At 34.3% G+C, this 16,146-nt stretch overlaps 1 protein-coding gene across 9 annotated transcripts in view; it reads right to left on the minus strand.

The window, feature by feature from the left end:
* Nucleotides 1-16,146, minus strand: part of LRRIQ1 (leucine rich repeats and IQ motif containing 1) — a 104,663-nt gene that overhangs the window by 70,325 nt on the left and 18,192 nt on the right. For all 9 annotated transcript variants that reach the window (XM_074539652.1, XM_026797617.2, XM_026797609.2 and 6 more), the window contains 4 exons: nt 12,184-12,257; nt 11,803-11,896; nt 8,945-9,121; nt 1,644-2,120 (listed from right to left, as the gene is read on the minus strand). In XM_074539652.1, the coding sequence (XP_074395753.1) occupies nt 1,644-2,120; nt 8,945-9,121; nt 11,803-11,896; nt 12,184-12,257 (822 nt within the window). The remainder of the gene's footprint in view (nt 1-1,643; nt 2,121-8,944; nt 9,122-11,802; nt 11,897-12,183; nt 12,258-16,146) is intronic.

A 16,146-nucleotide genomic window follows, 5' to 3' on the forward strand; every position in this document is an offset into this window, starting at 1 on the left:
ACTGAATAAAATATTGGAGGGGTCTCCTTATTTCCACTGAACATACCAAAAAAAAGAAACCCCCCCCCCCAAAAAAAACAAACCCAATCCAACCAAGCAAAAAAACCCAAAAAACAAACACCAAGAATGAAAGAGGAATAAATACTGAAAACTGAATGAGGCAGGTATTTTCAATGGAGCAGACAGGAAAAACAGAGAAAGTGCAATTTCATCTTTTGCCTGCTTTTACCCATTAAGACTTCTGACCACTGGTTATATGTGTAAATTTTCTAATTTGCTCATTTTTTAACAAGAACTAACTACAGACTATTTAGATCTGTTCAGTGATTCCAATTTCTAAATGTATGTTCCCCTAATTCATACCACTGGAGAAAAAGTATAATGTCAGCTCTGCATTATGACTTTACTATCTTTACTATCTTGGAATTCTTCTCTCCACAACATACTCATTTCAATTGGATAGTGTATTAAAGAAAAGACAACTAAATTTCCAATCTTTACATAATTCCTTTCCTTGTGTAGTGCATCTATTTAAATAGAGGACTGCTAGTTAGAAAAAAAAAATGCTTCAGAGGTCAAGACAAATACAAAAAATGGTTTGCATTCCGTTTTGAAGAGATCTCTCCAAAAACCACTTACGGAATTTATTCAAAATGTTAACGAAAAACTAAATGAACTATTTAAAAAAATTTTTGAAGTACTCATATAATGCAAAAGACTAATGTATTCTTGCTTTCAGCTTGCTGAGAGGTGATAATGAAAATTTTATGATGAATTATTAGTGTCTTAAGTACCTACTAAGCAGTTTCCTATTTACCATAAGCCTAAACAACTCAAAGAAGCACACCTGCCATGCTTGCTTTTCATACTGTTCTCAAGATACCTGCTTTTGAAACGGAATTCTTATGAAATTCTAACTCAGTTCTTGAAGATTTGCTGCAAAAAAAACAGCTTCTGTTTCCCTTGTCTGTATATCCAGAACAACACAAATCAGCAGCAAACACATTCCAAAGAGGTAGCAAACCAGTCTGTTTCATGCAGGAGAAAATCTAGGGTCACATAACAAGTTGAACTGGCCTCTCACCCCGGCCTCTACTTTTAAAAAGCAGGTTAAGGCATGTTGGAAAAGTACAAAAATCAGGGCAGGCCATTAGCTCTTCAGTCATCACAACAGCAGAAGACTGGCCAAAATCAAGGGATTAGAATGGTAGATTTAAGCAATTCTTCTTCTTGCCTTCTAAATGGTACTGACTGTAAAGTTCACACAAATTAATCTTGAATGTCTAATGAACAGTTTTGGCAAAAAACCTTACATTAGTTTCTACTTAATCTCCTCCAAAGTTTCTGCAAAACATTTGTCATTTGCATTCCTAACTCTGTATGTGTCATTGAACTGGTGTCTTAACATTATTTGAGGTACATAAATATCTATAGCCTAATATACCAACTGGGAGAATACCACAAAGGATTCTTAATTGTTAATATGGAAGTCTAGTGCGCAACACATGACTATAACTCTTTATTGTCTAATAAGCTTAAAAATATTATCTTACAAGTTCTGTGTCTCTGTTTTAAACAAAAAATCCTCACTTCTATTGTCTATCTACATAATCAATTTGAAAGCAACCTGACATCTGTCTTACCTCTCTGTACCATTCCCAAAGTGCTGGAGATTTCTTCCCATATCACTTGCTACTATCACTGACTGTTGCAATGTGAGTTGGTCTGACATGTTATTGTTGCCTTTGCTCTCCCCACTGTAATTAATACAAGATTCAGTGCTCTTCTGCTTCACTCTCTGATCTCCTCTATTTTCCTTCTGATGTGCAGGTATGGAGGAGTTAATGAATGTGGCCTGAATATCACCAGTAGTATTCAATCTTTTAGAAGGATCCAACAAGACCTGTTTATTTTCTGTCACACCCATGATAAAGAGGTTATTCTCCTCTAGGCAGCCAGTGGATGTTTGCTTTAAATGATTTTGAAGTGCTTCTGGTCCATCTCTGTCATTAATGTTTAGTTCACCATACTCATGTACATATCGATGTTTAATACTAAGCTTCATCAACTGATTGAAATACCAGCATTGTTCCAGCACAGAATCAACAGAAGAGGTAATTCTGAAAAAAAAAAGAAAAAAAAAATTTACATGTCTGGTAGAATGCTTTAAAAAAAATTCCCTCTATTATTTCTAAAATAGCTTGTATTTTCAAGTATTCTTACATGTTTCCATACTCTTACAGCAAATAGCAATTACTGCGATTGGAAATCCAGTTTCCGTAATTATGAATCTTAACAGATTTTGTCTTATTTTGGACATATTTAAACTATAATCACACATATTTCTTATTTTTTTAGAGTTTCCTAAAAGAGAAAGTGTTCAGTCTTTTTAAAATAGCCATCGCACCAAGCATTTCACTATTAACTTTCTGTGTGGTTAGTGGGGCACTGTTTGAGCATGGGAAGCCCAAATTTTTGAAAGGTTTGAGGCAATTTTGCCTTAACAATCCAATCCTACCTGGCAACTATGAAAACTCATATAAAAATAACAGTAATTTTAAAACTTAGATAAGAACTAAAGCAACAAGCTCCAAATTTATTTTCAAACCAACAAATTACAATGTCTAAAGAAAATTCAAGATGACAAACTTTAAAGTTACAGATCTTTTTATCAGTATAAGGCAACGTGCTAGACTAAAGCAACAGTAATCTAAGAAGTCTGGCTCTCATTAGTTCTTTGTGTTACACTGTCTAAATGATGAGGATAAGTAAGAGCAAATATGAACTACTTGTTACAGATTCAGATGGCTGTCTGTGCTTTGGATGGTGTTTGTTCATTTTATTAGGTAACAGGTACTTCCAGGATCATGAAAGCATTTTTCTTTAATAGTGTAGATAGATGCAGAGATCTGTAATCTGGTGTTAATTTCAGGAGAGTACAAAGTCAATTCTAGGTCAGCAATCCAAGAGAAAAAGTAGAAATAAGATCAATTTTCTTGTTAGTCTGGAAAAATTAAGCCCTAAAATTAAAGTTAGAATAACAGAAATTTCCTTCCTGTTCATCATTCTGGAAAGGTGAAATTTTTATGAAGTTCCAGGGACTTTTTACCATTCTAATTATATCCTCAGCGAAGTTCAGCTAAGAACATAAGTGAAGTTTTTAAGAACATAATCAATCAGACCCTATAAGAGTAAAAAGGATTCCAACTCTTCCACTGCTAGTGCAACTTCAGTGCTATTGGACAAAATCTGAATGGGTAAATTGATCCTCACAGCTTAAGCACACAACTCACTGTGTACACTTGATTGTCCACTACAAAATATTATTCCTACTCCTGGTAATTCCACATATACAAGTCCTAAAAATAATTAAATCAACCCATAAATTTGTTTAAGGATCTAACATGCTACTTAGTAAGAATGAAGATTACTTTAAAAGAAAATAGTCAAAGCATTAATTAAATTCTTTAGTTAAATATATTACATTAGTTAAAGTATTAAAAAAAAAAAGTCTGGTACAAGATCATTACCAAATTTCTACATAATATGGTGAGAAGACCAAAAAAAAGGAAAAATGGAAAAACCCATTCCCACCTGTTTTTCTTTTTCCTTTCATTTGCTTTATTTTGTTGGTTTATTTGTTTATAAAAATTAAAATATTGCAGGAAACCCTAGAATGTTTTATATATTGAGCAAAAAAATTCCTCTGAAAACCGCATCCTGAGTATCCTTCGTTGTCAAAAAAAAAAAAAGAAAGAAAGAAAAACAAACCACTCTAACAGTGAATCCTCTCCTTTGACAAGTATAGGGGTAGGGTCTCAAGCAGCTGTTTCATCCTTCCAGTGGTTATGAATACGTCAAGCAGAAATAGAGGGATTGAGGAAGTGAAAATTCAGGCAGGGAATGATTTTGTGGTCACCAGGGATCATGTGTTAGGTTTTTTTTACAGAGGCTGCTTTTTGGGCATTTTTTCCAAGCAGTGGGTGCAAAATCCCATCTTGTCTCTGTGGGCATGTACCCTCTCCCACACCTTCCCTGGCAATCCACAACTATCCTTTGGTTTTGCAGGATTTTTAGGCTACCCTCTGTACCAGTAGCTTTTCAGTTCAGCTTTTTCAGTCATATTGGTTCAAGTTTGAAGAAACTAACAAAGGAAGCTGGAGTGATATCTCAGAGACTGATGGGCAGTGAAGTGGTGTGGTGTGTTTGAGGTTCTCCTGCCAAGGTAAAGCTCCAGTGTACAGACACCAAAGGACACGATGGGGCCTGAGCACCACCTTGGTGGCAGCCAGCTTGGTGGCTCCCTCCAGTCAACAGGGATATATCAACATCCTGTCAACACATTGCAACTTTCTCTGTGTCTCAACTGCACGGCACTCTTGTGACTAGAGAAGTGTTCCTGAAGATTGCTTATTTAAACCACAAAAAGGAAGCTGCTGCAATGGAAAATATGCAGGACTGGTTTACATCTTAATGGGAAAAAAAAGGAAAGAGAGGAAGACAAGTAAAAAATATGACAACATTAAGACTTCAGATACCACAACATTTCCTTTTCAATTAATGTAAGTTCATTGTTTCCCTTTCAGACCTTTTTCGCTATTATTGGTCACACTTAACCTGAAATTGCTTCTTGGTTAAGATCTGACCAAGGTTTTAACCATAAATTGTCATCCAGATAAAACAAGAAATGGAATTATCCTATGGAAGCACCAATATCCATAGTGTCTGGCTGCTTAGTATGCAATGAAATACAGATAAATATGGCAGCCTTGCAACAGCAAAATTTTTATGGCTTTCAGTTTTGACCAGCACATTCCTTCATGTTCAGTTGCTGCCAGGCTTTATTTTGATCATAACAAGTGAAAGTGATTTATGCCATATGCAAATTTTAGCATAACCACAAAGCATAACCACTGCTTTTACAGGGGGAGAAAGGGGTAATAAGCCAGAACAGCAAGGGTTGAATCTTGCAGTTCTGTACAAATGTGCTAAACTAGTGGCCCTGATACTAAAGTCTAAGACATTATTTTCACAAAAAAAACCCATGAAGAGCAAAAAACTACTTGTAGCTATATTTTTTTTTACCAGATACCTCTCTATTTGTGCTACCATTTTGCATGACTTTGAGGAAAGATAATAGCATTAGAATCAGATTTTAACCTATTTGGAAGTTCAAGTCAGGCATTTATTAAGGACTGTTACAACTTCAATTCTCATACCATTCATAAAGGCTATCCATCACTATCCTGGTTAATTTACACCAAAACCTGCTCAATTCCCAGGCAGTGTTTGGCAATGGAGGAGGACAGAAGTGAAAGAATAAGCCTCACTGGTTGCACCTAGGACGCGTAAGGATCCATGCACAGGCTGACTTAACAGCTACAGAAAAGGACAAATTATTTATGCTAAAGGCCTTCCAGTGAAGTTTAAATCAGCCAAAACGTTGCTATTTATGAAATTTAAAGTGGTGCAGAGGCTTGCTTGTAGAGCTAACACATATGTATAGAATTTTCTACTGCAATCACACCTGCAATATCTGCCTGCTTATTTAAACAGTATAATTGCTCAGAGTGAGACAGTAAATCTGGAAAAGTCAGCAGAACAAATCTCTCAGAGACAAAAATGACAGGCTTGGGAAAAAGAAGCCAGTTCTGATCAGGAATGGCAGTTTTCTCCTGGCCCTTGTAGTTAAATCATAATTAATATTCTACCCCTTCTTATGCTAGTGTGTGTTAGTTAAAACCTTGCTTAATATCATGTTTTCCCCTACTGTGTCTTTCAGAATTATTATACATGGAATATTCAAATAGTACACCTCAATTTATGTGAGCTTTTGTTTGCAATAGTGTGGGGTAAAATCTAATGTCTTAAGGGAAACTTCTACAAGCATCATTACTGACTTTCAACTGCAGTTTACCAAAGTCCCCTACAAACATGAAACAGGTCACTGTTGACAACACCATTTATGCAATTTCTGTCATTTTCACTGTAAAATACATACAGTATTTTTAAAGTTCAGGTTCCACTAGCCAGACAACTGCACATCTGATGGCCAAAACCAAATTGCTGCAGCAGAGGGATCATATTTTTGTACATGATTACTTATTACAAGTTGTCTAAAGGGTATGTGACAGAAAAAATATTGTGTAATAGAGAAATTAAATTTTAAAGTCGGTTTTATTCTTAAACATGGCAGCAACAGAGAAGTTTTGGGAAGAAACAGCACAGAGAATTAAACTGGGCAGCATTGGTGTATGAAACAGATTAGGGAAGCAAGCAGTGATTACTTCTGGCAGCTTACATACTTGAGGTCGCACCTACAGGGGCTCATAACTTAGCAAGATGTGAAACAGACAGAAGTTTGCTCTGTTGTTGGCCTGCTGTTTAGCAATGTCACATTAATTCAGTCAAAGTATTGCAATATGTACATATAATAGCTATGCCGCTACGGCTTATATACAAACAAGTTGTTTAGAGTTCCTTTTATGAGCTGCAGTTTGCAATGGTTTTCAAGTCATCCATAAATTTTACTTCAGTCAAAATAAAAAATAGATGGCTTTAACACACAAGAAATTAATTTTAAGACCAAATTTGATGCAAGATGCTTCAATCATGTCACATTTAGGGATTTACAAGATCACAAATGAATTCTCAAAAGCTTAAAAAATCCACAACCCTGCCTCCTCTGCACTCCCCACCCTCCCTCCACCCAAACCCTACATTCAGGAAAGAAGAGATGTTTACATAATCACCTCTTTCCACTAGTGTTCTTCTCAAACATCTGCAGGTTCTTTCAAACACTTCTCTTTGAAAATTTACATCGAATAATAGAAAATTTCTCAACTGAAGGAACCTCCAGTTCAGGTCTCTGGTTCAACCTTCTACTTCAAAGCTGAGTTAGCTCTCAAAGCAGACGAGGCTGCTCAGGTTTTCATCCAGTCAGGTCCTGGAAATCTCCAAGAACAAGACTGCACAACCATTCTGGGTAGCCTATTGCAATTCATCACTGTCCCACCCTGAAAAAGCTTTTCCTTGTGCCAAATTGTACTGTCTCTGGCTGGAATGAATTAATCCCCATTACAGTTGCCCATATAATGCTGTTGTTTAGATTTGTGACCAAAACTGTATTGATAAAACACTAATGTTTTGCTGAACAATGCTTGGACAGAGTCAATGCCTTCTTTCTTCCACTCAGCAAGTAGCCTGGGAGCTGGCAGAAGGCCTCCCTTCTTTGCCTCCTTCCTGGGTAAAGCACTATGCACTTGTCCTTGTTGAATTTACAAGGTTCCTGGTGACCTGTCCTCCCACCTTGCCTGTGTCTGACTGGTAGCCCTGCCCTCAACAATTGCCTTTGAAGACTTGTGGTCTGCAAGTACAGTAAGTGCACTCTCCATCTCCTGCTCCCAGCCTTTGACAGAAGATGTTAGAAGTACAAGTCAGCTTCCACAAAGGAGCGTGAGCCACATACTATTCCTAATTAATGGACGGTCTTAGCTTGAAAACCCAACATATTTCTTATGTTTTTAATGTTCATTCATGTAGAATAAAAAAAATTAAATTTTAGGCATATCATTTTTCCCTCTCATTTTGTACCATTCTGCAGAAATGTACATGAAACTTGGGTCCTTAGATTTTACTACAGTTTGCTCACAAGTCATATCCTAATTATAAACTTTTTTTTTTTTCTGCAAAAGGATAATTATTAAATGTCTAAATATCAGACATGGAAAAATTTTCTCAGTCATAGAAAAGGAGAGATTTATTTTCTTTTATAAAAAAGGAAGGCGAGAACACCATTTCAGGATGGTAAATAGATTAGGAAATATCAGCTTCCCACCTACAAGCCCGAAGCCAAAACTCACAGAAGTGGAGGAGACATATCTCGATGGTTTAATGGAGAAGCATATGACTCTTAGGAGCCACTTACACATTACATCTGTCATAGAAAAATGCACTGTATAATTTCTCCTGACTAATTTAAATCTAATTCTTAATACAAACCTCTTTACAAGTTAATCTGATTCTGAGCTATGAAGATTTTATTGCAGCTTAGTTAAAGCTGCACTAATACCACAATGTAATAAACTGCTAGCTAGTAACAACATACCATGAATATACAGGCTTACATGTAAACACAAAATAGCCAGATTCTGAAAAAAAAGTGCATACTTTTCCTGATCCACCAAAGTATGCAAGGCAAGGTTTAAAACAAAACAATGTAAAACAGCATGTGCTTCACCTGCTCTGGGCTAATGTTCAGTACCTGGCAGAAACAAGAAAACTACTTTTCCAAAAATTAAAACATAAGCTGGATATTCAAAGGACTATAAGGATTTTGTGAACCTTCTAGCAAATGAAAAGGAACTATGAAAGAAACAAACCCTGCAATATTACCAAGTGCAGAAATGAGAAGTCTGATATATTTAGATATTACAAAAAATTAAAACATTATTTATTAAATAAAAATTTATTAAAGCAAAAATTATTTCTAAATAATTGCAAATAAATAATGTGAATAACATATGCATGAAAAAAAAATACAGAAATAAAAATAGAGCATATTGTACCAACAGCCACATTAGACTTGATTAAGTTAAATTTGGAAATCATGTTAATATGATTATTCAGCTTTCAGGATTTAAGCCACAATTCCTGCATAGCACTGTACTATGTTGCATGTATGAATTCATTCAACTACTACTAACTTCAGGTTTTGATCCACCTGTTTTCTCAAATTTAGAGAAACAAAACTCAAGGCCCTCATAATTTAATATCTGTCTAAAACAAATTTTGCTCTAAAGTAAATTATTCTAATCTCTTTCTTATCCCAATACATTTCCAGGCAAAAAACTCTAAGTAAAATTCATACACCAACAAGAACTTCAGTAACAATACATAAAAAAAAATGTTTCTGAATGCAATTTATATTCACATAAATACGTACTTCAATTCAGCAGCCTTTTTTTTCAGTTGAGTATTTTCTTCAATTTGAGCTTGACAAAGTTCCAGAAAAGCTCCCAATTCTGATGCTTTGACTTTTTCAGTTGTGGGTGAAGCATGATGGGTTAAGATTTCACCATCAAGCAACTGTAAACTAGGAAGGACGTCCAACATGGAAGACCTTAGGAAAGAAAAAATTAATTAGATTTTTGAAAATTCCTTATGCTAAAACACCCATTTTGTTGATAAAAATCATGTAACAAATACAGAACATGAAGACATTACTCTAAATGTTTGCATGTATTTGTCCTTATTTCATATGTTAACATATTATCTAAGAATTTATACTTAAACTAAAGAATAATATAAAGAATAAAATACAAAACATAGCAAGACTTCTTAATACTTCATTGGTATAATGAACACTGCTGAAAGACTGACACCAAGAAAGTCAATGGCACCAATCTCAAATCACTAGAGCTAAAATTTCACCTACACAAACCTTAATGGGAAAATCTGACACATTTGTGCATAGGCACCTGTAATTCATTTGATTAGCTGGCAAAACAGCAAACTAAATCATAGGATAAAGATACAGTCTGATTTTGTTGACACATCACAGAGCTTAAATTTTAAAACTGCACAAAATACTAAACCTTACTAATTCTACTCCCTTTATCATTCACATATACATATACTGACATGCTATTCAGTACTGACAGGAAAAAAAAAACAAAACAACTGTATTTGGGTCAGGGAAAGGAATGAGACCAAAGATGAAATTTCCTTGCTATAAAAATGACAGCTGTGGCCACTGATGTAACAAAAAATATGTATGAGAAACTTAAAAAAAATTAAAAATGTAACATCAGTGAGGTTTTGTTTATGTTACTGAGAGATGTAAGCTGGTACTGCAATCTTGTTCCACATATTTCTTGTACCAGACCAAAGTTGTTGAAAGTTTGAAGACTGTAAAATTATATCAACACTCAATATTTTCCTAACTCAGTTTTAAGTAACACAAACTCTTGAAAGAATACTAATTGTAGGCTGTAAATCCCTCTATTACTGGAAAAGATAGTATTGTTTTCAAAATTTTGGAACTCCCTGACTATTCCCTGTGAAAGTAAAGGATTACTACTGAGCTCAGACAACACACACTAAGTTTAAAATCACAGAAAATCTAAGTTTAAAACCAGAAAAAGTTATAATATTCCAAATAACAGAATAGAATATCAGTTTTTGCTAAAAGAAAACTTTCCTTTTCTACTGTCCATTAATGAAGGCTAAGACCATCTCAAGTACATTTGGAATAAAATTATGGATTTAGATCAACAGTTCCTGAACATGTAGAGAGAAATTACCAAAGCTGATGTTGAATAGCAATACACCAGAAGAGTGACATATCAAAGTTCATCAGTGATGGAAGTTTTGTCTCCTAGAGCTGCGGGATCTCTACACTCATTTTTCCATCTGGGTTTCTCCTGGTGAAGGGCTCAGTCAATATTTCATTTAGTGAAAACTTCCTGGTGAATATTCTGTCACTTAAGAGGCTCTATTAATCATTACAGCATTGAAACATATTCCCCTAGGAGTGCTCAGACTGATCTCAGGGTTTAATTTTCAGAAAGAGATTTCTTACTACTTCACTTTTGTTGGTGTTATCACTGGCTGGACATGAAAGTTTGAAAGTGATTGGGAAATTTTACAACTAATTCCTTTGTTGGTATCAAGGGGTTATGTAAAGTTCACTGGAACATATTGTCTGAAGTTACAGTCAATGCTGTATTCAGCAAATCCATATTTCATAGTATCCCCTACTCTAAATCCTTTAGACAAATTAATCTCTTGTCTAACCATAAAAGGTCTCTGGTTTAAGCAACCAAACGTGTCAGTTCTCATAGCTAAATTGAAATTCAGAGAGCTTTTCCCTCTAGGTTACAAGTGAAATAACGCTTAGTTTTGAAAGAGTGGAAATTCAAACAATAGAAATGGAAATTTAAAACATTTTCACAGTCATAGAATTTTATGAATGAAATTACCTGCAGGAACCATAGGGTGCAAATAAGTCTGTTCATTAAAAAATTAAACAAACCAACCAAGAATGTACTAGCATGGCTATCTTTTAAAGTACTCAAACACTTCTAACTAAAAGTTTGAAATAGTTGATTTTTTTCTTTCAATTAATAATCCTAAATTTGTACAAAAATCTTCAAATGGAATATGTGAATGTAAGGGTAGTTTTGGTATTTTAGGTTTTAGTGTGGCCAGCAGGACCAGGGCAGTGATCATACCCCTGTACTTTGCACTAGTGAGAACACACCTCAAGCATATGTCTAATACGCAAAAAAATTATACAAAAAACCTATTAATTTGCAATTTTACTCCTATGGCATACGAAGCTATATAACTACTCATTTCAGGAATCATGGCAACTGCATATCATTTTGTATGTCAGGTTTCTTTTCCACCTTACTCATTTTTTATATAGAGACATATCATAGTCTCTAGGACTAGCTCTTTAACTTTTTGGATCATGATTCCAGGCAATACTGAAGAGCAAATGACAGCATTACTTTTACATCTCTTTCATAATTATAAGGGCTATACATTTTTTGATGTACGGATAAGGAATTTTGGGAAGCATAAAAAAACTACTAAGGAAAAATCAAACACTCATCCTGACTTTTTCTTCTAACAGACACTACTCCTTCACTAGCTATGTGCAATGTGAACCTGTCACAGCATTGAGACTCTTCAGACAATATGTGGGAGTGCTTCTACTATTTAACTAAGGTACATACAACTATCTGTTCTCTGATTTTGATTTTTTGATTTAGCAAATTAAAGTATTTTTCTTACCTCCAGTTCTTTTCTTGGAGAAGAGGATTCCCACTCAATGACAGCTCCTTTAGTTTATTGCAGCCACTAAACCATGTATTGACATCTTTAAGATCTGTAGTATAGCAGAAAGAAACTGAAATATGTCTGAATGCAGAATCATCTTATTTCCCATAAATTCTTACATGAATGTAAAATGTACCAGCATCATGCAGTCCTAAAAGCAAGACTGCTACCTACGCAGTATAGTTTTAATTATTATCTATAACATTCATGTTTGGAAAATATTTGTATATTTTACACACAAATGTGTCTTATAAACACATAGGACAGTCACATTCAAGTCAGTTTGTAATTCAACTAAGAAGTTCTTATTTGATTTGGTTTCTTAAGACAACTCACCCGACAAGCAGTTATTTTTGATATCTAGCTTTTCCAAAAATACAAATGAATTTAAAGGCACAAGGTCAGTTAATCTAGGAACAAAACAGGAAAGATATTTTAAAAATTTAATTTAAACAGCAGTTCATAAACAGAAAGGCACCAGAATCTTTTGCAGGTATGACAATTTACTTATTTATGTAAGAAAATGCCCATTTATCTATCCAAAGTGCTAGGACTAACTACTGAAATTTTAACCCGAAAATATTTCTTAGTTTTCTCAGCACCTCAGTTTTTAATACTTTCTCATAAATGGTTTTTTCATCTGATAAATATTTCATTCTGTTCCCTGCATTTCGTGCTGAATATCTGAAGACTTATAAAATTTACAGAAGTCAGCTGGCTTATCTTTAGGCACCATAACTAGAATGGTGCTAACAGAAGGTCCTGATTCTGGAGAAAAAAAAAAAAGCTTGGCTTCTTTCCTCTTTCCTCATTGCTCAAACTCCTTATCAAGTTGTTTCTCTCCTCCAATCAGCACATTTCTTCTTAGATCCTAAAACTAGCATAACTGTTGCTATGGATGTCTTCTTCAACAGGTCAAGGCTGCACTATCCTGTAATATATTTTTAGTGCTTCCTCTGTCTTACTACTTGTCAGATTGTGTCAAATAGGTGCTGATTACTGAGACAGTTATGGAATTGGTTATGGAATTGCTCTTCTTGTATTATCAGAGCTTCTCTTGTGCAATAATGCAGCCAAGCAGTACTGCAGGTTGCAGACTGCAGTTCTACAGACAGGACAAAATTCTTGTTTGCAGTATTGAAGATTAAACAAATTAATCTGACATTCATCTATACAAAGGGATTGGGACTGTAAGATGTGTGCTATAGCTACCACTAAAGGATTAAGGCTCAGTGCTATTTCTTTGCTTACAAACTTCCATTGATGCAAGAATGAATGTTGAATGGCTTGTTCAGCTGCCAGGCTATTGCCAAATATTACCTTTCAGATAAAAGTTTATCTTAGTTTATATTGAATATGAAAGAGGCAGGAAAAGGTAAAAATCAAGATGCAAAGAATGCCAGTTATCAACTACAACTAGAATGTTTAAGCACATTCTATACACCAGCTACACATTTTTTAAAGAAATACATGTTTAGGTGACATGATTCATCCCTGTAATGGCAAAGCCCTAGCATAACAGGAGAATGGTAACAGAAATGGCACTGTATGTGGTCAGTTTTTGACTGCCAATTTTCACTGGAAGTAGTATTTTCTGAGAGTGTAGTGCCTTTGAAAGGTATAAATCAGAATTTTTTTTTTTTAAATATGACCCTACAAAAAATGAAATGTACTCAAAATTATTGAGGGACAAAAAAAGTGTCTTTGTTGCTGAAAGGTATAACTACACTGTGTTTTCAGCACAGGCTTTACAACTGAAAGGCAGAGCTGAATTTTACTCTGGTGCACTAATTATTAACTAAATGTTCTTTATAGATTATTTAATCTCATTGAAAATACAACCAAATTTAAAACAGAAAAAAAAATAGTTTCCACATTCAGTTGAGAAGTATTTTTATACGACAGCATAACAATTTAAGAGTAAATTCAGAGAAACAGATGCAACAGATGCAAAGACAACTCACTGTACTTCCATTTATTTCTCAAAATACATTGTAAAGATGTCCTGGTTCTAACCCTACTTAGTTCTATTTCCTTCATGGTATGGAAGCTTTCCATGGAATCAAACAACTATTACAAGTATTGACTCTATAAAGCATGAAGCCTTATAAGTAGATCTGTATATATAGTAATACAAATTTCAGCACTTTAGTTTCTCATCATATTACATAAGTACATTTATATAAGTATACATAAGTATATTTAATATTTGTAGCAAATATAATCATAGATGTTACAGGCTAATAGTATGGCTGCAAAAACCGAAAATTCATGAATAGTCATAGATTAACATATTCAGAAAACAAACGCATAATGGACAAAAGAATATGCAGGGTTTTTATTTATAATGAGTTCTCTGGATCTTTTTCAGCATATGCTGTGGTGAATTAGAAATTGTCTGCTGGACTGTCCTTGCCTGCCGTTGGCATTAGGAGAGTTAAAACATTTCTCCGTCATTCTATAGCTTTCCCTTTACCGACATTCTTTGTTAATTTTTTTCCTAAGAAAATTCAAACCAGAAAGACAAAGGACATTACCGAAAACTTAATACTACTTGACCTTGTCACATTAGCCCTGGGCATAAGAGAGATATAAATTACAAAGAAGACACAAAAGTAAAAGATATTCACAAAAAAGCAGGCTATAGCTTCCTTTTTCTGTTCCCATTTAAGGCACTAGCAGAACAGTCAGAGATAGTTTATGTAGCTTATGTGGCTATATCAGAAAACAAGGTTTAAGAACAGTTGCAAGAATGCATCACAGAAAATAAAGATTGTGTTCCTGAACATGAATAGCAGTTACTGCTCAAGATGGTCTAAATCCTGCTGTGCAACTGCTTTTCCCCAGAAAAATTAGCATTGATGTTAATAAGCAGTTAGCAGGAAGCAAGGCAAAATAACTAAAATAAATTTATCATAATCTAGATCTTTAGGTAAAGACCAGATTGCTTTTTCATTCCTTAAAATAAAGGCAGTTCAGTTTGCAATAATCACCATATTTATAAGCAGCAAATATACAGAATATAGGAAATCTGTCAGGTAGCCACTTAAGCTTCTTGAATACTCTAGCAGACAGTACTCCAAGTACATTATCCATGATGCCACATACTTAGAAAGAAACTTAGCACCAGAAAAGAATTACTGAAAATGATTTTTAAAAATCTAGAGTGGTAAGGATAGGACGGAGAAAACCACTATATACTGGTACAGCTTTTTTCATGAATGACTTATTTCAACATCCAATGACACTTAGATTTGTTATGATAATTCTGGAAAAGTGGACAAATTTTCAAAACAACAAACTTGCAAGGAACTCCTACCTGAGAAATTCAGTTAAAAACACAGATACCATATATATTTAAATTGAGAGAACCATGCATGCTAAGGAAGAACTAACATTTTAGCATTTCTAATATAAGCTTTTTAGGAATAATATGCATCTAGCTGCAAAAACATGGGAGCAACATTCTCACAACAAATTTGATTTGGGCCAAAACCTTTTCCCAAAATAAAAAAGGAACTTTTGCAGATGACTGCATTTTTGTAAATATTAAGTTTTTATCTATCTCCCTTAGGTTATCTTAGTGAAAAGCAAGTGATAACAAAAAAAAAAAAAAAAAAAAATTGTGTTATTAATACTACATTAAAATAGAAATGTTAAGAGGGATTTTGTCTATTTGGAAGTAGAACAAAAATGGTACCAGAACAGCATGTTTAGCGTCTCACTGTAAAACTTTTAAATGAAAAAGACATTAACTAGTGGATTGCATAATTAAATGGGATTCCATGTAAATATAAATGCCACATGCACTCTGAACACATATTAAAAATTTATTAATTTTACACAAGGAAAAGGCTGCTTTCTCCTATACCAAAATCTTTATCCACAACAGAAGAAAATTTAAACTAACTTGACAGTTGTGTCCTTAGCTGCTATAAAATAGAGCATGGATCTTCATAGTCCCAGCTCTTCAGAAACCAAGTCAAGAGGATATTCATCATTGTCTTTGGTCAATTGTGCATTAATCAAGAATATGGTTTGTATATAAAAGCCACAATAAAACACTCAATAAAAGCAGTAGTGGTGAAATAGCTGTCTTTTTTCTATTTGAAGGAGTTAGTCATTACCTGTTTTAGTTTCTTCTCAGGCTGTAGGTTTAAAACAATTTAAGCCAAATAATTTTTGGAGCTTTACCTTTGACAATTTCTGGTTTATGATGCAGACAAAGCATCTCAGGAATAAAAATGTCCTGTAAATTAGTGTAAGAATTTTCTTTTCACAGTACTTCACTTTCAGAAA

This window comes from Zonotrichia albicollis, chromosome 4 (assembly GCF_047830755.1).
Source record: "Zonotrichia albicollis isolate bZonAlb1 chromosome 4, bZonAlb1.hap1, whole genome shotgun sequence".
Lineage (NCBI taxonomy): Eukaryota > Metazoa > Chordata > Aves > Passeriformes > Passerellidae > Zonotrichia > Zonotrichia albicollis.